Below are 25692 nucleotides of genomic sequence, written 5' to 3'. Positions count from 1 at the left end.
GGCAGGAAAGTGCTTACAATGTCATGTGCGCTTGATGTCGGTGGATTGAAGGAAGGGATCATTCGGCGAGTGTTCCGCTAGATTGATCAGCACACGCTGAATCTGACACCTAGACACGAGATGATTGCACGCCTGAAACGAGTCTAATAAAGGCGCATCCACATACACCCAGTAACTGGCTACCTACTCGTTTGAGAGTGACAAATAAACAGTAGGTGATATGGATTAGGATTAGTTGAATCGTCACCCAGAAACGCGCATTTTATGAAGCACCAAGCGAGTTGACCCTCATGCACGATTCTAGTGATCTTGAAACTGGATACAATGATTGTGCATACATATGTAGGTAGGTTTATCAAGTGATTATAGATGATTGACTCTGATTTGGCTTAGTTTTTGAAAGATTATTCAAATTTCTTATACCATTGAATGGATAATTTTATCAAATCAATTGCCGAGGCAATTCACAATCAGTTAAACTCAGAATTGTGTTGTGGAACTTGTCAGATTTATTCTTATCTTGTATAGTGTCAATTTTTATTGTTGCTTCTTTACGTATATTCTATATTTTTTAAAACAAGTAAAATTGTAATAAAACCTATTATTATAACAAATAAAAAAAAATTTGTCACATGTTTGCATTACATCTTAGCATCTATGAGGACATGTATGTATATTTCCTAGGTACAGAAAGCTGTGAAGGAACCTCTATCGGAATCTCACTGATTCTCCAATAATGATTGTTAATAATATCTATTGATTGAAATTTGTCGTTGAAGTGCCACTCGTCGAAGTGGTTGGTGGCGTTTCTGGGGAACAAGCCGTTGTTGGTAGGCTGGAGGCAATTGTGCCAGGTTGTGCCAGCCCGGACGGGAATGGGTACGTCGAATAGTTTGGCCAGTAGGGGGGCGACATCATCGTTGGTTGTTTGCTCCCAGACGCACTACTTGTACTAATGTTCGGGATCAGAGAGGTAGGCGAGGAAGACGATATCGATTCCGGACTGGCAGCTGTTCCGAAACTCCGCGGACTGCTTTCGGACAGTGTGGTCGATGGGCTTCCGGAGTATGATTCACCGTGCGACGGATATTTGCTGTACGTTGGCGAGATCATACAACTGGTTCCCGGTTCGTTGAGCTGCGCCTGGGCCTGACAAGCTGCCATCAATCCATGAAAGTCGAACTTGTACGCGTACCGTTTTCCGTGGACTTTGGTCATTATGTTTTTATCGTAGTAATACCTGCGAAAGGTAGCGAAAAGAGAAGAGAAAAAGAATAGTTTAAATTGTGGCACATCACCCAGTTTCTCACGCCGCTGCCGTGTGCGAGATCTTTGGGATGCTGGAGGTATGTTATCGATTTTTTTTGCCATGATGTAGCATAACTTGACGATGATTCACCTTTCTTTCGCATTCTTCGCATACCTCTCGGTTGTGCTCTCTGGGAGCGACCGGTGCGAGCACGTGGTTGCGTTTATAGCTGCGGGCGTGAAAAAGCATCCGAAAGGAAACAATAAAAAAACGGCGTATTTTCATTCCTTTTTGACATCCACAAATAAGATGTGGAATGGAATGAGTGATACTGATTTGACGAAATGTGAGTCAACATACTAACATCTGATATCCACTTTATTGGCATGGTTAATGTATACATTGTTTGTGTTTGTAAAATGCAATCCATGATAAGTTCAAGTATCTGCGTTTTTTTTTATATTTTATCTTGTCATGGTTCAATTAATTCAATATTCTACGATCGTAGAGGCTATAAGGGCATAACGAGCACCCGGGACATAGTATACAAAAGTACGCATTTTCTTGAATAAATTTTCATGAGGAATTGTTTCGTACTTCCTATAGTATTAATTTTTCACAAAAAAAAAGAAATCTCTTTATCATTTTTACAGAAATATTTAAACAAAAACATCTAGGTTCTCAAGTGACAAAAATATTATAATTTTCAAGCACCAGGAAATAAGCCTATATGATTTTTGAATAATCTTGATCTATAATGTACGCACTGCAACATGATACACACATTGTTCCTCAATTTTCGCCATCATTTAAATTTCTATTTTTCACGAAAAATCAATTTTCAAAACGCGTTTTTACTTTAATTTGTTGACTCGAGGCGAACAGAGCACAATGAGCGTTTTTTGCCGTAGCATCTATCAGCGAACTCAACTCGATAATGTCAACTGAATGATAGAGCTACAGCTTCACCACTTTACATTTGGCCTATTGGTAAGATGTCGGATAGGTAATCAAAAGACTCGAGTTCGATTCCTGTTCGTGTTGATTTTTTTTTCATTTACCATTATTCATGATGGATTATTTTGTTGATTGTTGCATTATATGCCTTATAGCATCTTGACGGGTGATGCAAAGCACCAAAAACATAATGTATGAGTGTGTGTTAATTTTTTTGTATTCTACAAACAGTCACACATTATTTTAGTTTTGCTTTGTTTGATAGATCTACGCCTCACCGTTTAGTGTTTAATGGATCGATCATGAATGGTAAATGAAAAAAAAAAAATTAACTCGAACAGGAATCGAACTCGAGCCTACTGATTACCTCTCCGACATCTAACCAATAGGCCGAATCGTCGGATGTAAACTGGTGAAGCTGTAGCTCAATTATTCAGTTGACTTCATCGAATGTAATTCGCTGCTAGATTCCCCGGCAGAAAACGCTCATCGTGCCCCGATTAATGTTGCTTATACTGGCCCAGGGGGGTTCTCATTATGCCCCTACAGTGACTGATTTTCAGCTTTTGGCAAAACTTTTCTTCTTCTTCTTCTTCTTTTACCAACATAGCCAAAACATGTAAGCATCCTGGAAAATGAAAAGACTTGCGTCCTTCATTTTTCTTTTCAACGTTATCTCTGTTACATAAAACATGCATTGCAGAGATAACTACGGCCAGGCCAACCATGTGGTAATTACCGCAGAAGACTCTGGAGCAAGGGGAGGAATAAAGCGTTGAGTTCCCTACCAAACGCTTCATATGGATTACCTACAGCATAATTTGAAATACCTACAGCATAATTTGAAAATAGCTACACTAATCTAATGACAATGTGTATTAGGAAAATATCGTTTAATATAATGAAAAATGTTTGATCTCACCAAATAAGTCTCGGAAGTTTTCGACTAGAAAACTTTTCCTCTAGTCCGGAGCAACTGACTTTAAAATTCCTTCCGAACTCTCCCAACCAGGATTCAGCATGCCAGAACAAAGTGCGGGGGGAAACCGGGAACAACCACCAGTCACTTAATCTACCATTTTCCACTGTTTAATTTCAAAATTTCTAGTTTTATAGTCTCAGCTTTTGGCAAAACTTTTTAAAATGCATTTTTAAACCTTTTTATCTACTTTTTCACGTATCAGTCAGTTCGGAAATAGACTTGTTTAGTGTCTGAACACGAAACAATAATGTAAATCACATATTATAGCTGTTTTCTATGGTTAAATGAGCTTTTTCCTTAAGGTGGCTATTATGCCCTTATCTCTCCTAATCGTATTATTAACTTAAGTTTAGTGAATTATTGAAACATTTAAATGGACTAACATGTTTTACTAGCTAGCATCGATTGTGACTTGAGAATGAGTTGATCGCTTCATAATTCCAGAAAAATCGTTAATGTAAAATCAAGATTCGGTGAGTGAATTTTTTTATTGTATTCATAATAATTGATTTATCCACAATAATATTGAACAATTCAAATACCAAAATTTTAAACAAAATATGAAAACAACCAATACATCTTTAAGATATTGAGGTATTGACTTGAAAAAAGGGTGACTTTTTTCAGGTCCACACTCGTTTTTCCTGGCGCCTAGAGGTAGGGGAGAGGCGGGTTATATGCGCATATTAAGGAAAGCAATCATTTTCTCCCATATTTAGGGTGGTTTACCGAAACCGGTAAAACCGTCCATTTTCTCAATATCGGAATACCGACTATTGGGACGGTAAAAAACCGGTATTTCCAGTAAACTTTTCATCATTATTTGGCATTGTTCTAAAATTGACACTGACTAAATGTTTTTTTTACCAAATATTTATGAGTACAAATACTCAAATTTTGTTCAATCAGCTTCAAAATTTAAGCTCAATAAACCTTACTGCAAGGTTTATATGAGATTTGATTATTGCTAAAGCTTGTCGATGTAACTTTTGAACTAAAGCTTTTTTCATGAAACTTTACACATTTCAGTTCAGCTATCGAACTAGCGCTCCACAACATTTAAAGACTGTAGAAGTGTACACTGACTGTAAAAAAGATACAGCTACAAGAAATTTAAGATTGCTTCACGATTATCACTAAATTTGAAATCATTGATAAGCTGGAATTTGGTAAAATTTGCCAAAATTTTTCATCTATAAACAGGCCAAGTTTATCAAAATCGTTCTAAGCGGTGCTGGGCTTCCAAAATCTTGAAATTTAAAACGAAAAATATTGAAAACTGATTAGAAACTTCCTAGTTTTTTTTCATACATAAAACGTTTCAACAGAGTCAGCATTTAAACACATGTTAGACAGTTTGTATGAATTTTTTTTATCAATATTTTCAAGGCAATTGATGGAACTCTGTTGCTTTTATTCTTAGCACTGTTGAAGCATTTTCTTTTTCCAGACAAAGCAGTAACAAAGTTTTTATAAATTTGCAACAGTATTATAACAACAAAGAGCGTATGGATCAGATCCAAACAACTATATTTTTTGCTTAATTTTGACTGGTTTTTAATAGATATTTATTAAGTCACTGTTTTAACGAAAAATCGTTTTGTATATCCAATTTCATATCATTTTCAAGAAAGACTATATACACTTTTAGTAAATTTGTAAAATCTGTTCTTAAATATGAATACTGTTTTACAGAGTATGGGACAAAAATTCGTTGAAAATACTTCTAGAATTTCCGCAACCTCACAGCGAAATTATAATAATAATAAGAAGATGATAAATATGATAATTAAAAAGGCACAATACCATCTTTTTCCATCGGAAATGTTGCTAAATTCTGAGCATTTAATGTCATTACTTCTGCAATTAGACGAAACCTTTTCGTGAATTCGATATACTTTGAATAATACCGGTTTTATCGGTTTTAAATCGATTTTATAAATTACAAATACCGAAATACCGGATTTGAAAAAAACGATAAATTCGACCACTCTACCCATATTCCAATAGATAGGAGTCTGAAAACTATATACACATGAGCGGACATCTGTTTTCTATATGTTATGGCAATTTTTTTGTTAAAACTTAAAACCTCTTACAGTTTTTGTGAAAATAATTTCATAATAAAAGAAGTCAAAATAGCCGATTTCCGAAACTGGCGGGCTAAATGCGCATATTTATGTTTTTAGCTATAATTCATTAACATTTGCAATTTTTTTATATTATTTAATTGAAAATGGTAGAAACGGATATTAAGCATACGTCAACGCTGAAATTTTGGTGAAATTTTATACATAATTTCTTTTGTATAAAACGTAGTTAGGTTTGCCATATGGCCATATTTAATGGTAATATTTTGTTCATATCGTATTTTTATCGGGTCAGTATGAAATTCTTCTTTTTTCGCTTTAAGTTCGTGATTTGAGCGTAGATTTAATGTTTAAATGATAAAAAGTAAAAAATTTAATTGACTAATCTATTTTTCTTGATATAGGCATTTAATCTGCCATGATATGGGCATTCAGAACCTGTCTCTTATTCCAATATCTTATCTATTACAACTTTGCCAAAAGCTTCAATTTGTTGAATTTCCGATTTCCAGATGAATAAGAAAGAAAAACCATTAAAATTTTTGTTCATAGAATCTGTATGCACGATAATTAAAGTTCAATATATTTTAACAAAACTGACACAAATCTTGTTTGAATTTTTAAATTTTTTCAACTTTATATAACAATTTAATTTTTTCATGCCATGTGTTAAAAGCGTATTACCCTCAAACTGCACTGATTAGAAATGATGAATCTCCAGCCATATCGTCAATCAACTGTATGCGCATATTACCCAATATGCGCATTTAGGAACACTTCCCCCTAACTTACATCGGGCTGATAATCGGCGCAACTTTAATACTTGGCCTTCTTTGGGGACCGTCAAACCTGAATCGGTTGAATTAACACTAAACATACCGACACTTTATATATTACCTGTTTACACCTCCGGTAACACTTTTTCCTCTAAAATTCTCTTGTTTCAGTTCATGTTCAGCTATTCACAATCATTTATTTTAAAGATATTCAAAGGCTAAAAAATGTCCGAAAAATATGCTTCGGAAAAAGCCTATTAGTCAGATAATTAGTGCTCGAAAAAAAAATCCACATAAATATAGTTCCTAAGAAAGCTGAAGTTAGAAGCTTCTCTGTGACTTTATGTTGCACATACGAAAATATTTTTTTTTTGAAATTTCATAAGATTAACCGTACTTTTCAATGAATCATCCGCCAAAGCAGTTCCAGCCACGTTAAAAAAAACGAAGAGTGAATTGGAAAGTTGACGTAATTTATGATATTTATTGACATTATAAAACACGAAATACACTAGAACCGGTATAATATGGTCTTTCTTATGCACTTCGTTTTTTTTGGAATAGCATTGTGTTCTCATACTCAAAATCTAGTGCAAAGTCGAATTTAGTTGCTATAACGGTCTCCAAAAGTGCAGATTGATAAAAAGTTCGAAAAAAGCTACCTCTGCCTCTGAATATTAGTCGCATTCTGTGTTTCGTGTTTTTTAAATCTGAAGATGCCAAAATATCACAAATTACGTCAACTTGGCAAAATGTCTATATTTAATTTTAAAAAAAAATGTAGACAGTTTGCCAAACGAAAACAGGATTGAAGAAATCATTAATTTGAAATAAAAATACAAAGGTTATGGTTTTCAATCCCGTTCCAAGTAATGGCTGCTGGAGAATCTCAATCCCAAAGATCAAACCATAAACTCACCTAAGAGCCCGGCTCAGTTTGTCGTAGTTCATGTTCGGTTTGGCCTTCCGCTCGCCCCACTTCCGTGCCACCTCGTCCGGATCGATTAGCTTGAACTCCCCATTGGTTCCCTCCCAGTGGATGAAGCGCTCGTTTGACGAATCAGCAAGCAGCTCGAGCAGAAACTGCCACAGTTGGATCTGCCCACCTATTATTTGTTGGTTTTGTTGTTGTTTTGTTGAAGAAATTCGAATGGAGGAACGAGAAAAAGGCGAAGCGTGTCAAAACATCTAGGGGAAAACGTTCGATTTTCTTAGTGTTGGTGAAGACACACTTTCCAAAAGGGTAGCTTCGCCAAGAACTGCTAATGGGTTGACTTGTTTTTAAAGCTGCTCATGGCAAGGTATCAAATACCGGTCGAGCTACCCTCTCGTGGATTCGAAAATGTGTCGAAGGAGATTTATACAATCGAATACTCACGAACCTTGAGCAACCAGCCGATGGGAGGCAGCGTTCAACAGTTGGTATGGTTCTGAAATAAAATTTGAGAAAAAAAAACACGATGGTTGGCAATTAGTTTTATGTTTCCCATAAATTTCATATCTTTACGAACGTTGATTGATCAGTTAATTTGCACGCTGCTAATTGTAACTCGGATCATGCTCTAGAAAACTTGATGACCTTCGCTATGATAAACTTTGTAAATTTTTAAAACCTTTAAATAAGAATTAAAATTGTTTGGGTCAAATTTTTACAATAAAATGCCATGAAATTGTATCAAAACATTTTTTCGTCTTTGCCAAATATTTCATGGTGTAGCTCTCAAGAAGGTTCATGATCATCATAGTTTTTTAACTATTAAAAACCAAATTTAGAAAATATTTTCCTGTCCTGATTTCGGATTCAGGATGTAGATTACAATTAAGAAAATCCATTCTGAATACAGTTTCTTTTCTGCATTCACATTCGGAATTTGAAATCATTTTCCTTAACTCAGATGCAGTATAAAGAATCTTAAAAGGTTTCTGGTTAGTAGTTTTTTTCTAGGAAGCTCCCCTCCACAAAACAGAAATTGTATTTGGAAACGGAAAAGCAAATAAGTAAATCAACACTCTAAACTAGTTTCTAATCCGTTTGAAATTTTGATTTTATTAAATTCATGAGTCATAAAATTTTAAAAATTAAGCCTAGACCTTGAGAATTTGAATTTAAAGTCAAAGGATTAAGTTAAAAAGTATATAATAAAAATTAGCAATTGGAATTCACACTTTTCCCGAACTCAGGTTGATTGAAATTCAGCAGTGAGACTTATAATTTTGAATCGGTTTTTTCTCTCGCTAAATTTCACGCCGGTCCTCTTTTTATTCAAAATATTTGGTTTTTGTATTCTAAAAAATTAGATTGTACCATCATAGTTTAAGGTTCCGAATAGTTTCTTTTTATTTTAACAATTTATTTCTAAGCAAACAAAGTCTTTTTTTGATGATGATCGTTATTTCCTGCAGCTTTTCTTTGGAAACTCACTTCTCTAATTTCGAAGTTACGCAGATTGTCCTTTCTCGGCACAAAAACCAAACGATTCCAGATCCAACAAAAAAAATCTGACCTGTTTCTTTAAGGTAGAAAAACCAAACAGAAAAATTGACAGTTGGCAAATTTAAACTCACCGTGAGATCCTCATGCCTCTTCGAACGATTTATCATATGAATTTTAGTGAAAAAGTTGATTTCCAGCTGTTCAGGGAACCCCACTGGGATTTTCCTGAATTTTTCACGTTCCCGCCTATAAAATTTTTGGTCAATGAAGTTTTTTATGACGCTATTTCAAAAACCACTTGACAGATAAAAATTTTGTACATGTCAACATGACATTACTAAGTAGTTTTATTCATGCATTAAAAAGCTATTTACCTTAGCTTAGCTTAGCTTAGCTTGATTTACTACTCATATCCACCTTAAATCATTGAGCTCGAAATGCTTCATTTACAGGTTTTTTTTTTAAATCGATTCTAGAGAAGCTTCGTATTTTTCAAATTTGATTTCAAACAATACGTTTCGAATTCCATAATCGCTGGCGAAGCTTAGCGAAACAAGTTCCACGTCGCCAATGGTTGCTACTCCGTGATTAATCGAGGCCATCAATTTTGCACAAAGTCCAAAAAAATGGCGCTTAGGATTAGCAGCCATTCTCATCTCCCTTTTTTATATGACTTATTTGATAAATAACGGCGCCGGCCACGTCCTAGTAGTCAATGGAGAAATGGGATGTATAGTTAGAAAAGTACTCTTTAAGTTCAACTAGCAACCTCTAGCTCCTGCATACTTAAAAAAAAATTGAAATAATCAGAACCAGAGAAAGTTTTGTATCACCAATAATGGAAACCGTCTAAACGTCTGCGAATCCATATTCAAGTATCCAAGGAATGGGTTGTGGTAAAAATCAGGATCCAATGGTAAATGGTGCGATTATGATTTTCCTACACCTCCTATGCTTCTAGACATTTCCTAAGGAAACTACTATTTCGATGAGACATTTAATAAACATCCATTAAAAATGGATCGAGAAAATTATTGAAGGCAAATCAATACCATCCAAATTTCTTCCTTGATAAACTAGCTCTTTTTCCAAACCGTGATCCCTGTTGAAGCAAAGAGTTTTCAAAAGAGCTTTAATGGTTGAAGTCGGACAGCAACTTAAAATTAAAATGAATTATTGTGATTTTTTTCTTGCGCTAGAGTTTGCACACAAAAATTTCGTCAATCCCCAATTTCGCTCTACGATTTCGTTGTTTTCTCTTACCGTCAAATGTGTATGTCTCTTGAATACGAGAACTAACTAATCACAGCAGTCATGCCATTCCAAATTGTAAACAAAACAATTGAAAGAACCATGGAACTCCTTCGGAATTTCAAGGTAGGTATTATTAAAATATTTTTTTTTGTGAAACATTGCTTTAATAATACCTAATATTATTTCTAGATGAAACGAAAGGTTAACAACGAGGGAAGGTTGGCAAAGATGGGTCCACTTTTAATATCCTAGTAAGTTTAAATTTTATTGGGCTAAAATCAGTGCTTTGTCAATTGAACTTTTTTCCAGCATCAAGTATTATGTGAGCTGTGGTCTGAAACCGTACCTAGTGGACAGCGAAGTATGCAACTCGGGAGTGTTCCGGATTAAAACAAGGCTGTGATAATACTAAGGTCGAAGTCAAAGTAGAGAGCCTGAGGGACGTGTTGAAGACATGAGACAGGCTCGAACCCAATCTCAACCACTTTTTAACAATATCAATGATTCCTTATCTTATTACAGATAACTGTTACAATAAATTTAAACTGAAAGAATAAACTTCAATTTATTTTCAATATCAAAATGCTTAAAAATATCCAGCAATTCCATACAGATTCTTTATCGCAACAGGTCGAAGAATAGCTTTAAAATGGACATGGTTTGTTTCCAAAAATTAATATATCGTGTTGACATTCAGACGTTCAACCAGGGCCTGGGAGCGATCCAGTATTGGTTTGTTATTTAGTCCGGCTTTTGACTTTTTCAACAGTTGTACGGACCGGATGGTCTGGACTTTTCGATTTGGGATATTTGAAAGTGTAGTATGGATCACTGAAATTTCGCTATGCAAACATTGTCACATTGCAAACTTTTCTACTGATATATGTAAACAAATCATTCAAGAACGTACAGAACAAGGTGTGAAAAAAATTTATGTAAATTTTTGACCGGTCGAAAAATGTGCAAGCGAATCTAGTTATTCAAGAAAATTACAATATATTGTTATATATAAACACAAATTTTTCCCAATTGTTTTTCTATGATTATTGTCTTTTGAAAACTCTTGGATTCTTTTCTCTTTCCTTTGCCTTACATTTAAGAAATCTTAAGAGCTTTAATGTTTGAAGAGCAGAAAGTAATGTTTTGGATAATCAATACTTTCAAATTCATTTTCGATTTTTCTTTCTTTTCCCACTAGTTTCAGTAAATATATTCATAGTAAATTCATAGTAATAATTTCAAATTTGAAAATGTAAATATTTCAAACTACAAAATTAAGCATGTTTAGCAAAAAAAAAGAAATTCGTTTTATTAAACGTTATTATAAGACTTAGAAAATTAAAATGAAAAACAGGTACTTATCTTGAAATGTCATTCAGAGTCCACCTGCTGCAACTCAACAGGACTTGGAAAGCAAAACGGTTCTGGATCGGTTCGGACGGCAAAGTACCAGCCCCGTTTATTGTACTCCACTTGAAGAATCGACCGATATAAAAGAATTTACCGCACTGTCAAAATTATTGAAACTTGGTCATTAAACATGAAGGAAAAAAAAATTTAGAAAAATCACGAAGCAAAATACGACCGCGAGAAAATATGCGATCGCACTCGAGCAAGGCCAACTTTGTTCTCCTCATGCATTAAAAAGCTATTAAGGAAAAAAAAAAGAGCTGTATTTTTTCGAATACACTCTGTATAAAGCAGATGATTTGTAAAACAAGCTCGGTTTTATCCGGACTTGCCCAGATATTCGATGAAAAAAAATGGGAGAAGTCCGGTCGGCCCGGTTGCCCGAATTTCGTTGAAAAGAGTCTTGGTTTCCCGGGAAGCCTAAATAATATTTTAAAACTGCTAATGTATTTCAATGGAAAATAAAATAAAATAAAATAAAATAGTGTTTTTCATCTTAATTGAAATAAAAACAGTTCTTGATATAAATTGTGGTTCTTGTCTGAACGGCCTACAAGCACAGAGAACAGACGTACAAGCTCGAACAATTTATAATTTCTAATGCTATCATCAAAAAATATGTTGAAAATTGACTTGAAACAGTGTCATCTATTACACCGTTAAAAAAGAATTCTAATCATTTGATTACCCAGTTTTCGGAAAGGCGATATATGTACCTACTTTTAACTAGGAAAAAATTTCACTTTCTTTATTTTTGCACTAGTACATTTAATATAATAAAGTTTTGCCCTTGTAAAGTTAAATTTTTTGTATTAATTTATGTGAAATAATTGTGATAGTATTTTGTGTAAAGTTTGTACGCGTAGGTCCTCCGATTACCCAGTAGTTAGCCGACTCTGAGACCCAGCTCGAGGAATTTCTTGTTACTGAGCGGCTTGACGGGATTTGTATTAGTTACAATTTCTCATCGCTTGTATGGCGTAACCTAAAACTATATTGTAGCTCCGCCTCATTTGTACTGCTGCACTTTCGGATTTATAGCTGTTAATCCAGATTATATAGTAGCTTCGCCTTATCTATACTGCAGCACTTTCGGGTTTATAAAGTTTAAAGTTGTTGTTAATTTAGTTGTTAATCAAGATTACAGAACTAGTAACCATGAGTAAGAAAATATTCCTGAAGTTTAATCACACTCACAGTAAGTTTTATTTTCCTTATCCATAGGGCGAAAATTCACGCTAAAGTCGGAAAAACTTATAATAAGAAGCTTATGTTTCAAGTTGCCACATCCACATCCCTTACCAAGGATTTCCATGCCACCTTACCTTACCCCCAAACACTCAGCTTGAGACTTGTGAAGGTATGGCGTACAGTAGGCCTCCTCAAAACAAATCATCTCATGTGCTGCACTTCCCGTCCTCTAATCGACTACACGGACTTGGCCGGCATCATTATTGGTTCATTTCAAAATAAGAGATTCTCAAAATTGTACAGTGAGATTGTGTTGCTTATTCTCAGCAACTTTTTTCTTTGGTTCATTGAACAATGTTAATTATTTCGAACCAATCACGAAGTGCAACCATTATGCCATTGACCAGGAGGGGCCGTAGGTGGACCGTATTTGATAACACGCTCGAGCTCGAAGAAAAAAAATCCAAAATTTGTAAATTTACAATACAAATTCACACATTTTAAGACCCTTTGTAAGAGAACATCCCCATTTCTCGTGCAAAAGTCGAATTTTCATCGTTTTGTTTTTTTCTGAGTTCATTGCGATGCTTTAATAAGGGATTTAGCACATTCTGTATGTGATATCGTCGGTAAATTCGTTTCAAATACCGTTGGCTTCAACTTTGTAGAAGACAGTTTGGCTCTATCTGTTCACTGGAAAAAGTTTGTATGTGTAAATCATGCGAAAATGACATAAACTAATATTTGATTAAAAATTATTGAAGCGCATCACGGTGTCTCTCATGGAACGATTTTATTTATCGAAAATTAGCATCGCTAATTTTTGCACCATTCGAAAGCTGGGACCCTCCCCTTTCATTTGAGCCCAAATTTTAAATAATCCACCGGGGGGTCTAGAACATTTTATTTTTTTTTGAAGATTTTATAACCTTTTTAACGGTTTTTTCAAAGACAAAATCATGCTAATCACTGTGAAAACGCTCGTCTTACCTTTAGCGCAAATCCAACATTTTATGTCAAAAATGTGATTTAATAGGAAATTTTGCTGGCTAAAATTTTGTAGAAGACATCAAAGTGATACAAATTGATAGAACAGAGTTGGAATGGCACAAACAGAGTGATTATTATTTGATTTGAAAAAATCTAATAAAACTTCTCACCACTGATTGTACTAAGACCAGAAAAAGTATTCTACGAGCTTAGTTATTGATTGTAGAGTGTATAAATGTTCAAAATGGTGTGTTATCATCAAAAATCAATATTTTACATTGAATGGATCTGAATTATCTGAAGTTATGAGCATTTTTGAGGTTTAATAATCCGGAACAAATATCAAGTTTTTTTTTTGTCATTCCGATTTTTCCAAAAATCTTGATGTGGGGAATAATTAAGTTTAAGGTTAAAACATTTGATACATTCTTCGAAAATTCAAGCAGTTGAAAAAACGAAAGCCAAACTGTAGAAGATGGGAGTAATATCACCTTTAGAAATTTTTTTCAAATGTTTGATCTTAATTTTCTCGATTGTTTGATTTTGTGCAATGTAGATTGTACAAGTTTGTTGCAAGCCAGCTTTAGTTCATTTTTTTTCCAATGTATTGAAAATTGAATCAATTTTTATTTTGAATCCCTCTCTCTTTCCTCGTGATGTTTCAACTCCTAATGACAAAAGATAGATTTCAAATTTGTTCCGGCCATATAAAAAAAGATGGCACCTGCTTGACTTGAAAATTTGGTTACTCATTTCATTCTTTGAGTAATGTAAGGCACTTTTTCAAAATAGGTGCTTAATTTGGGCAAATATATCTATGTAGAAAAATTATTTTGAGCATTTGTAGCCACTGTTTCAAATACTGTTCATGACACGATGTTATATTTTGTTTTTATTATGTAAGAAAATAACATTCCAGGGGAAAGTGAATTGAGAGAATAATTTCAGATAATAGTATTACATCAAATCAATCTCTAAAAATTGTTGAAAACAAAGTTGATGTTGAGATTTTGTAATCTTCTTTTTCCTTTTTATAAAAAAAAACAAGACATTAGGTTCAGTTCGTGTACTTTTGAGTAAAACGAAGAATCTAGAATTTTAGCTTGAAAACTTAAATTCAACCACATTTTTACATAAACAAGTGTTTCCAAAAACACTAATTTATGCAATCAAGCATAAACAATAGATTGATTTTTTTTTTAATTTTATATTTAACCATGCGCATAGTTTAATGAGCATTTTTGCTGAAGACACCATTTGTTGATCTCTTCTAGAATCTTCGTAATTTATTTTGTCTCGATAAATTTCCGTCCTGGACCACTGTGCACTGTGCACTGATAGAGCAGTGGACTATATTTTTGAATCGGTAGATTGAAGGAGGACACAACACTTCAACTTGAAGGTATTTTTTCTCTGTATTTCACTATTTCTCTCTACACTTTAGAACTTGGAAGGTTTTGCGATACTTAAAATGAGTATTCTTCAATTGACTCGCATTGCAACGCGAGGCTCTATTTAGACGCGCATCGCATCGACCTTCTGGAATATTCCCGCACCACGCAAGCTTATTTAAAAACCTTCGGTGAGCGCAAAATGTGTGGAACCAAATAGAAATTCTAGAAAATTGACTTGAACAAAATTAGTTGTACCCACTACACTTTGTCATTAATCACGAATGAACTAAAGATGTTAAAACGTCATTAATCGAAACAAAAAAATACATGTATTCATTCGGTTATGGCTTGTGTTTTCAGCAACCAACCAACAGAAGGAGATGCAAATGGTACAAAAATTCCTAAAAAAAAGTCTTTTTATTTGTAGACACAGACACATCATAACCATATCAGACAGGCAGACATATTTCAGTCCTGGCACTGTGTCTAGACGATTTCACTACTCATCTGTCTTTTTATAAAAGTTTTATACTAGCCAAGAGCAACGAAAAAGTTAAAAACTCTGTGGTTTCTCTAAGTAGACGAATGGTCGTGAAAAGTTAATCCCGCGATAATATCAAACAAGTGGAGACGAGGCGACAACATCTGCCAAAAAAAAACCTCGATTCCATTCCTACCATCTAACAAGAGTTGTCGATCGGGTGGTAAATTCGGGGTGGCAAAGTCACTTGAGCTTACAAATCTTAAGGCGCCAATTTTTTTTGGTGCTTCTTCAGCCACTTTGAAGCAACTGAATTCTGGGAACCGACGCCAATTCATTCCTATAATCGGGCAGCGCGGCGTACGACACGTCATGGCTTCCCGGAATTTCTGCCGCTGTGATATTATGTAAAGCAGCGGTCGCGAACGTTTTAGTGATGCTGATGATCCGTGCACGCGTTTTTGTGCTGGGGGGTAGCACTGGGAGAAAAGTATAAAATAGAAACGATCGGCCATCCATAAGGTGGAATAATTTGGCGCAAGTTGGTGGTCTTTTGCGGTTTTATTTGGGCGATCTTAAATCGTGTTCGGTATTTCTTCGCGACAGAAAAGACGCGGCAAAACGTGAGAAGCTTTGATATTCATACGAATTGTTATAAATTGATTCGCCTCTCCAAGCCTCTTTTCTTAGTCGGTAATATGTTGAAAAGATCGCTAAAACAGTCTGACTACAAAAACTTTTTTTTAAGATTTTTTTTTTGATAAAAATTTCGGTAAAAACTTTCGATAATGGTGCAGTTTTAAGTTTTTAGATATTCCAAAGTTTCTGTGATTTAAACAGGAATCTCAGTAATAATTACAGGTTTTTCGATAAAAATTACTGATATTTCGGCAAAAATAACAGGTGGTTCAGTAAAATCACAGGTTTTCGTCAAAAATACGGGTTGCTCGGCAATACAATTATCACATTAGAAAGCTACGTATCAGGTTTAAAAATAAACTAAATTACCGAACTCCACATGTTAAGGATTTGGTAAAATAATTACCGAACTCGGCGATTTCCATTTCCAATGTACATGGGCTATTTATATAACAATAACCCATGGTAAGTTTACACAAAGACAAACATAATAGAAAATGGATTATCTTATGCATATTGATTGAGCAGTTTGATACAATATTACAGCTCAAATGTACAATATGCGAGTGCTAGATGGAAATCTCGTGAAACGCTTCAAATCCTGATGTTATTTTAAAAGTCGTTTAAAAAATTATTCATCTATTTAAACATTATTTGTTATTTACATTAGAAATAAAATTAAAAGGCAATCGTTTGTGTGTGAGAAAGTGTAAATTATCTCGAATACAAATGTATGGAGTATGTCCTTCCATTTAATAAAAATTATTCAACACTTTTATGAATTAGCTTATCAATTACTTCGAGATAACTCGAGTTTAATCCAAACAATATATATTGACAGCTATGGAGAGATTAATCACCGTAATGTATGTTTGTTACTTTAATTTGTATTGACAGAAACTGAAAAAATAACAAACCTATGAGACAGGAAACTATTTACCAAACGATCAATAGAATGTTCTCAAGATCAACATATTGATCTTTTTTTTCTTTATAGCAACATCTTTGACTCTTCCTATTGAACCAATCATTTCCAACTCAGACACCACCGTACGAGATTACTCATGTCTTCAGATGTGCACTGAATCACCAGCTAAATGGGTGGAATCTCATGGATTTTCTTGACAGAAAATAAAATTAAAAGTAACGCAACAAGCGACTATTCAGCTGTTGAGGTTGAGGAATATCCAATATTCAACTCATAGAATTTTTCTGTCCTTTAAATTGAAAAAAATGACATTGATAGTATCTAATGATAATTTTTTTTATCTAAAATTTAATTATTTTTAAGCCGTATTAAGGCATATTTTTTTTGTTTTGCTTTGATTTTTCAAATTGAAATAGAATTTCCATGAAATTTCAACAATCAATCAGACGCCGCCAAATTTTTTTTCATTTATTACTTGGTTTTTGGATGAGGAATTACCATACAGACAAATTTCTTAAAAACTACACCGCAAAAAAAAATGTAACGATGGACGATGTAATTTCTGGAGACGATGTTTTATTACGGATTTCTGTTCCAATAATACATCTAAATGATGTACACAACGCGAATACGTCGTGAAGTGTAATATCACAACCTTCTATGTGATATCGCATCAAGTAGTCAATGTTTTCTCTGTTGACGATCAAATTTGATTTCATTTCGAAAATTAAGAAACGCATTACGGACTTTAGCTTTATTTGTTTGGCTTCTAAGTACTATCAAAATTAATTAAAAATATAAGCAAACCCACAGCTTCAAAAATAATTTCATTATTTTTCACTTTTTAGAAAATTTTGCCCATATGGATCAGCGGTACGAAACATATTCTTTGGCTCCAAACAGCCGGGTACATCAAGGCAATGTAAAATTAGGTACCATTTGCGACTCAAGTTATGTGCAGGTATTTGATGTAATATCGCAATACTTTTTTTGCTGTGTAGGCTATTCTACTTATATCTAGTTTAAATTTACGTTTACACACATTGAAATCAAACAGATGGTACACTACATTGAAACGTTCGCAGCATTTGTCGATTGGGTGGTTTCGACCATACGCAGTACGGTGGTAAGGTATCCAGAGGCGTTGTCGGAGCGTCCTCGTGGATACGTATAAATTGACACGCTGGAGTATGTAAGAGGGGTCCACACGATGAGTCAGGGTGTCAAAAATAAAAGTTTGCTGAAGTTCGGTAGGACGTTTTTCAAGCGTGGCCAGATTTACAAGAGCGCATCTTTGTTCAGTCCAGGGAAGGCGCCGTAAAGCATACTTTATAAAACTACGTTGAACTCGTTCAAGGCGGTAACTCTGTGTGCTCTGAAAAGGAGCCCATATCTGTGCAGCGTATTCCATAATGCTTCGTACTGATGCGCAGTAAACAGCTTTTAAAGGATAGATGTCGTCAAAATCCTCGGTATTTCGACGCAGAAATCCTAATGCAGAAAAACCTTTTGCGGAAGTAATTGCAATATGTTCAGCAAATGTGAGCCTGTTATCAATCTTCACTCCGAGATCTAAAATGGACTTCACGTTTTCCAGATAACTTTCACATAGGCGGTAGTCAAAATTGACGATGTTTCGTGAGCGAGTAAAATTTACTACCTTGCATTTTTTTTGCATTAGCCTGCATCCCGTTAAAGCGGCACCAGCTTTCAAGCCTAGCGATATCAGCTTGCAGTGCCATACAATCTATACTACTATGAATCCTCCTAAAAATCGTCAGCATACAGGAGCTTGTCGGAGTGGAGTTTTTCACATAGATCATTTACAAATGTAATGAAAAGTAGCGGTCCGAGGTGGCATCCTTGGGGTACTCCTGACGGGGTTTCGAATATACAAGATCGTGATCCATTTATTTTCGTAAAAGCGCAGCGATTTGTGAGATACGACTTGATCCACTCGAGTGACCAAGTTGGAAAACCAAGTCGGTCCAACTTTCGAAAGCTTTTGCAAAATCGATATAAATCGAGTCCACTTGACAACCTTTTTCCAGGCTATTACTGATTGAGCTTACGTAGCACGTTAAGTTGCTAACAGTCGACCTCTTCTTCACAAAGCCATGCTGTGATTCGGATATGAAAGGTTTAACGGCGGCGTACAGTCTTTCTTGCATCAAAGCTTCGTATACTTTGGAAATAGAATTCAGAATTGAGATGGGACGGTAATTTTCAACTTTGTGCGCATTTCCCGATTTGTATATTGGAGAAATAGCAGCGATTTTCCACGCGCTAGGGAACGATCGTTCATTAAGTGACCGATTTAGAACACTGCAAATCGGACCAGCTAGGGATGCAGCACAATATTTTAAAATCGATGGCGGTATGCAGTCAGGACCTGAACCTTTATTTGGATCAACAGTGGACAACTTTTCGTAAACATCTTTGTTCAGAGAAGCACGGTAAGGGCAAATTAATGTCATAGGAAGGCAAAGAGTCTAGGTAGCTGTTGTCTTGGCATACATCAGCAGAGCAATACACACTTCGGAAAAAGTCTGCAAACATATTTGCCGACTCGGTTGGACTATTAGCAGTGACACCATTAAAGTTCACATCTGCAGGGATGGTGGCGTTACGCTTCTTGTTATTGAAATGCTTCCAAAATGATTAGGGATCATTTTTGAGGTTTGGCTGGAGACGCAAGATGTGTTGGCGGTAAAGCACGTTGTTCAGATTTTTAAATTCACGTTCCAGGAGTCTAAGGTGACATCTACAATTTTCAGAACGATACCGATTAAAAAGTTTTCGGGCCTTTCTTACGTAATCTTCTAAGATCGGCATTCCACCAGGCATGCTTCGTTGATTTGTTCTCTGCTGGCGCTTCAGGGGTACATTTTGTTTGAAAATAGAATAAATTTTTAAATAGAAAAATTCAACGGCGGACTCCACATTGCTTATTGCTTCTTCCAGAAATTCCCAGTTTGTTGAGTCGAGCGCAGCCGCAATCAGATCGAAGTTACACCTCTTGAAATCAAAATCAAGTTCTCCGATGGGCTCTTCTAAGGGGCTCAGTTCTTGATCAATTTCGAAGCATAAGATAAGCGGTTTATGATGACGATCTACAGGAATTGATTCGAAAATTGACACGTTGGCGGGATCGGTTACAAATGGAAGGTCTAAGAAACGCTGATTGTTGTTCGTTATGCTGCAGATCTGATATAAACCAGCGGAAAATAGTGTTTCAGTTAATAGAATTTCAGCTTCAGGTGAAGCGTTCGTTGGCAGATAACTTTTAAGATCTTGATCGTAGGTCCATTGTAGATGAGGAAGATTATAATCCCTGAGAACGATTACTGAGTCAAGCGCGGTGGTCATTACAAATTATAAGTTATAGGGAATTTCGAATCACGGCAATTAGAACCTATGAGACACCTACATTTACACAGTGGATCTGAATTGAAGAATAAAGTAATTTTTGTTACGAAATTGTAAACATTTGCAGTACGTTAATCAGCTCGGTAATGTTATTTATGACCGAGATGGCAGTAATTTTAAGGGTAATAAAACCAAAGAAATACCTAAAAAACTTTAAAAAGTTAAACAATTGTTGTAAATTTTATCACCGAATGTTCGGTAGTTTTTATTTTATCGAACTTTCGTTAGATTTGTGCGAACATACAGTACCGTTCATAATTGTATAGATATTGGAAGCACGCACACTGCAACATCGACTTTGAACTTCCATAACTTTTTACACTGATGATATTTTTTGATCAAATTTTGTGCGTAAGATAGATCAACTATCAAACTATTATGTCACAAAATTAGAGCTTTCTTAAGTTTGTGTAGCCAGAGATACAGTAATTCTATGAAAATTGGACTTTTTTGACTTTTGCCATTCAAAGTGCAATATCTCAGAAACTACGCTACGCTTTTTATCGAAATTTTGCAGAGTGGTTGTTGAAATATGCAGTTAGCATGTCTGAAGTTTTCGAAAAGTTCTATCGATGGGATCAAAAGTTACGCGAGGTACAATATTTCAGACATGAACTTAAAAATGCGATTTGTATAGAATTTTGGATATCTTTTCCATCAACAAATCGTTTTGACTGTCTGACAAAAGCAATAAAGAAATGAAAAAATGAAATAAATGATTCATTTGTGTTTTTAAATCAGAAACTCACGATATGGTTTTGAGTTTTTGATTGAAATAAATTTACTGGTTGTTTAAAATAAAATATGAATTTCCTATGGAAACATTCGTCCAAAATTCTATACAAATCGCATTTTTAGGTTCATGCTTGAAATATTGTACCTCGCGTAACTTTTAATCCCATCGATAGAACTTTTCAAAAACTTCAGACAAGCTAACTTTATGTTTCAACAATCACCCTGCAAACTTTCAATAAAAAGCGTAGCGTAGTTTTTGAGATATTCCAGTTTGAATGGCAAAAGTCCAAAAAGTCCTACTTTCGTAGTATTACTGTATCTCAGGCCACAAAATTTTAGAAAGCTCTAATTCTGTGTTATAATAGTGTGATAGTTGAACTATCTCACGCAGAAAAATTGATCGAAAAATATCATCAGAGTAAAAAGTTATGGAAGTTCAAAGTCGAAGTTGCAATGCACGTGCTTTAAATTTCTATACAATTGAAATTAATTTGCGGCTTTATCGGTGAGGATTAAAGAGTTGAAATGAAGTCCGTTCGGCACATGTGCACTCACATGGCGGTCGAACCATCCATAATTAACTGTATCGAAAAATGTAGTGCCTCCTCTATTGGGTACTACCTACTTCTTCAATACAGTTAATTGATGCGGGACAAAGAATTTAGTATGTGGTCAAGCTTCTATTTCAAATGCTCTTCGCTCTTTTCACCACCTTAGAATTTTCTTCTGGTCTTCTATCCGTCTTTCATTTCAACTCTTTAATCCTCACCGATAAAGCCGCAAATTAATTTCAATAAACAAATTCACGGTGATTTCTCCTCTTAAAATTTCTATACAGTTATGAACGGTACTGTATATTGACTATTCCCTAGAAATATCATTATTTGTTTTGTGGTGCAGGAATAACCGTGATTTAATTTTTTTTTACGGATTTTGATCCCAATTCTGGAACCACAGCTAACGACAGCAAAATTCTAATAAGAAAAGATTGTAAAGTTTCTACTTCTACGTATGTTTATTAAATAATGATACCAGCTTATTGAAGATAATATTTTCTTAAATCAATTCATTTTGAACCTTCATCACGAGTTAAATTGTTTACTTTTATAGGTGAGCTAATCCAGCTATTCCAGAGACCATTCAATTTTCGATTGAAAGATGTTCCTACCAAAATGAATCATACTTGAAAGTCAAATATCATTCCCCATTGTTCAGCATAATGTTGAAGTAAAAATGGTACACCTTCAAACGATTTCCGTACCTCCATACAGTAACGGCAGTGGCGCGCGATGAGGATGGGAATGGTGGTGATGATGATGATGGTGATGATGATTATAATGACTTCCGGGATAGACTCGTACTGATGCAAATCGTCTAGCCACGTTCAGATCCTCGGAAAATCTCCACATGGCAGCAGTGCCTAATCCAAGACTCATCGATTCAACACTCGCGCTCATATTTCCGTCAACAGAGATCAAAAGTTCACAACCGGGAATTCCCTCGCGGTCAGTTGTTGGGATCACGATTCCGGTAAACCCGCATCCAATATCGTCAACAGTCGGCACTCAACTGACTAACCATTTCCGTGTTGGCGAATCTTTTGTTCGGATTCCTGAAGAAAGTATCCTGTCCAAGTTTTTGGTTTCCGACAACCGAGTTGCCAACACGTGGCATGCCCCCTTCCACCGGTCTGTCTAAATCTGTTTTTGTTTGCGCCACGGAAGCGCATGATCCCTACTTAATCCCCGGCATCAGCCACCACTAGAAAATACCGACCTGACTTGGATAGCGGTGGAGCTGAAGTGGAGTGAGGTAATGGAATCGTCAATGAGATGAAGGCAAACGGAAGAAAAACTTTTACCACTTTACCACGGTCGGAACAAAGGACGAAGGTCGGAGATTTTCACGTGATTTTTATCACCACACCATCAATGCCGATGCTCGACGGAGACTGGGGAACAGTCGGGTTTCCTTGACTGATCCAATCCAATTTAGATAGGATACCAACTTAAGTATTGGCAGCGCGAAAGGTGCCCACATTCGGGGTTTCCGTGGCCGCTTTTATGGGTGTCCCCTCTGCGGGAGGGATTTCGTGGAAAACTCAATAACTGCAGACTCCTGCGGTTTGTTCTATTGGCAATTTATTCATAAGGATTTAAAATTGTCGCTTTGGACTCCGGAAGGGCGCGCGCGTTTGTTTCCGTGTGATGAACTTGACCCGAGACGGAGGCGTGATCGCAATAATGGCGTAAATTTGGTTGATTGGAATTAAGCCTTAAATCATGAACTGAAAATTCAAGAAATCACTGTTTACCATTTGGCATTATTACCACTTTAACAAAAAAAGAGTTTGTTCTTAGCCTGTGCCTACTAGGTATAGGTACCTACAATACATAATTGTTATTCAACATATCGAAGTAATTTATAATTAACACACGAGTGAAATAGTAGAATTGTTGAAGATCTTCAAGCAAGATCCAACGGGAAATCAACGAGTCTGGTTTTTTGGACCTCTGGAAGACCAGCAGACAGAAACACCAGGAGGTCTTTTACTAATTCATCGATTTCTTTGAAAAAGCTTTCAACGTGTCCTGGTTCCCGTATTGAACTAAATGTTTTTCGAATCTAGATTCCGTACTTTCTTAAAATCTTGACAAATAAATAGGACATTTTTCCCACTTCCTATCTGACAACTATTCACCAAACAAAAGTTGCAAAAGGAAATGCTTCCTTATTCGATTTTTAAACGTTTCCTTCCTGGGTCGAGATTGAGCTGCTTGCTACCTTAGTAGATACAACGGGAGAAAAAGGCAACGGAAACGATGTCAAATGCCAACTGTAAAGCTGGCTGCAAACTACGGGAAAACTGAACCGGGAAAATCGGGACCCCCGCGGTGTCACATCCCGGTTGGGGTGAAATCCTTCGCCATGGTTTTGAATCGTGATGGGCACGTGGAACGGTGTGTAACTCCTATGTTCGTTTCTTCTATTGCTTGTTGTTGATGGAAGGGTACGGAGAATGTCTTGAAAGTCTTCGCCGAAGCAAGGACGGGACGACAACCACACAGTCGGATGAGAAATTGATATAAATGTCACCCGACAGAGCTTAAGCTAAGGGTGACTTTATTGTTTAAATTAGCATAATTCCTTGTAAAAACTCGTACTTGATGGTGCTTGCTCTTTCGCCCAATCGGAGGGGGTTAAATTGCGGTTATATCACTGTAGTTTTATCGAGTGATTTTCCCGTTGAACAAAGGTTTACCGTCATAATCATTGGAATTATGAAGAAGCGAGTTCTTGGGTCGTCACTTTGAAGAATTTTTAAAGCTTCACTTTAACATAAGAGCACTTGAAAGGCTTGAGGCAAAAATGATATTTGCCAATCGTTATCCCCTTTCTCATTGTTGCCCGAATTGACTTAAATTATCAATATTTTAGCTGTTTTTCAACTTTTTCCCAAAAATAGTTCTGAATCATATTAATTGGAATGTTTACTGATGAAATGAGGCATTTTACGATATTTTCTGCTGTAAAATATGCATCTAACGATAATTTAAATTATTCTTGTTTTTTAGCGCGATTTTTATGCTAATTGTTATACAAACCTTAAGATTCCTTCTACGGCAAATAAGGTTTTGCGTCAGAAAATGAAAAAAAACGTTTCGGTTTTCTTTACGAAGCGTTTGTTAGACAATTTTGACACTATGATTTAAAAAAAAAAATACGATTTATACATAACCAGAGAAAATATCGGAACGTGCAACAATTGGTCTGCTCGCTCAATCTCCTCCTGCCCAATTGTTGTACATAAGTCCGCTGCAAAATTTGTATGGTAATTTCAAGTTTATTAATTTGAATACCTCCAAAAACTTTGATTGTTTTTTTACTGCCAAAAATAGCAATAAAATTGCTGAAAGCTGTTAATTGAGTCCTGAATTAGCACAACATGTTTTGATTTGTACGGGAAATGAAAATTTTTATTCAAAAGCACCAGAGATGTACTGAAACTTAATTTTATGATTTTTGAAATATTTTTCGGTCCTTGCAATACATTTCATGTGAACAAAAACCAAACCTTACTTGAACCCCACAAATGATACTCTATGTCATACAAAAAATCAAAAAAAATTAGTGTTTTTCGTTGCTTATTTGAAAACCGTTTAACCGTAGGGTGAAAATTACTTAAATTTTACAATACCTTACAATGGACTCCGATTTTTTTTTAAATTGTTATAACTTTTTAATACTTTACTTCTTCTCACGTTGGCAAAAAATGAAACTTAAGAGTAAGTAAAATCAACATCTTATCACAGACAAACTTCATTTCAAGCTTATCTGAATTTCCTGGATGATTTCATGTACAAAAATTTCTTCTTCCATACAAATTTCCATACAAAATTGAACACGTTCATTGATTACATACAACTGAAAAAAAAAACTTGAATTGTCTGTTAATGTGACATGTTTTTTTGCTAAATAAGTGGATATTTACGTTTAACTATTGATTTTAGTAATTTCTGTGCTCTAATTAACTGTTTTCATATTTTATGCACTTAATGATGATTTTCAATAATTAAACCTTTATTCCAAAACACTTCATCTTATATATAAAAATGGAGGCGTTTTCTTTGTAACACCATCACGTATAAATGGTCTGTCGGAATGAAGTGAAATTTGGTATCCGAGGGTTTTTTGGGTCGGAAATTGTTTGTATAATAGTTTCAAGAATCTCACTTTTACAAAATCAACATTA

At 35.3% G+C, this 25692-nt stretch overlaps 1 protein-coding gene across 1 annotated transcript; it reads right to left on the bottom strand.

The window, feature by feature from the left end:
* Window positions 1–579: 579 nt before the first annotated feature.
* Window positions 580–22977, bottom strand: LOC129748876 (ETS domain-containing transcription factor ets-5-like). Its single transcript, XM_055743658.1, has 5 exons — window positions 22801–22977; window positions 22201–22736; window positions 7437–7484; window positions 6974–7160; window positions 580–1240 (listed from the first exon to the last, which is right to left on the bottom strand). Exons 2-5 carry the CDS (start codon window positions 22394–22396, stop codon window positions 754–756), a joined length of 918 nt encoding a protein of 305 aa, XP_055599633.1. The 5' UTR covers window positions 22397–22736; window positions 22801–22977; the 3' UTR covers window positions 580–753.
* Window positions 22978–25692: the final 2715 nt, after the last annotated feature.

The sequence above is a fragment of the Uranotaenia lowii genome, chromosome 2 (genome assembly GCF_029784155.1).
Source record: "Uranotaenia lowii strain MFRU-FL chromosome 2, ASM2978415v1, whole genome shotgun sequence".
In the NCBI taxonomy this organism is placed as follows: domain Eukaryota; kingdom Metazoa; phylum Arthropoda; class Insecta; order Diptera; family Culicidae; genus Uranotaenia; species Uranotaenia lowii.
This window is presented reverse-complemented; position numbering and strand designations above follow the sequence as displayed.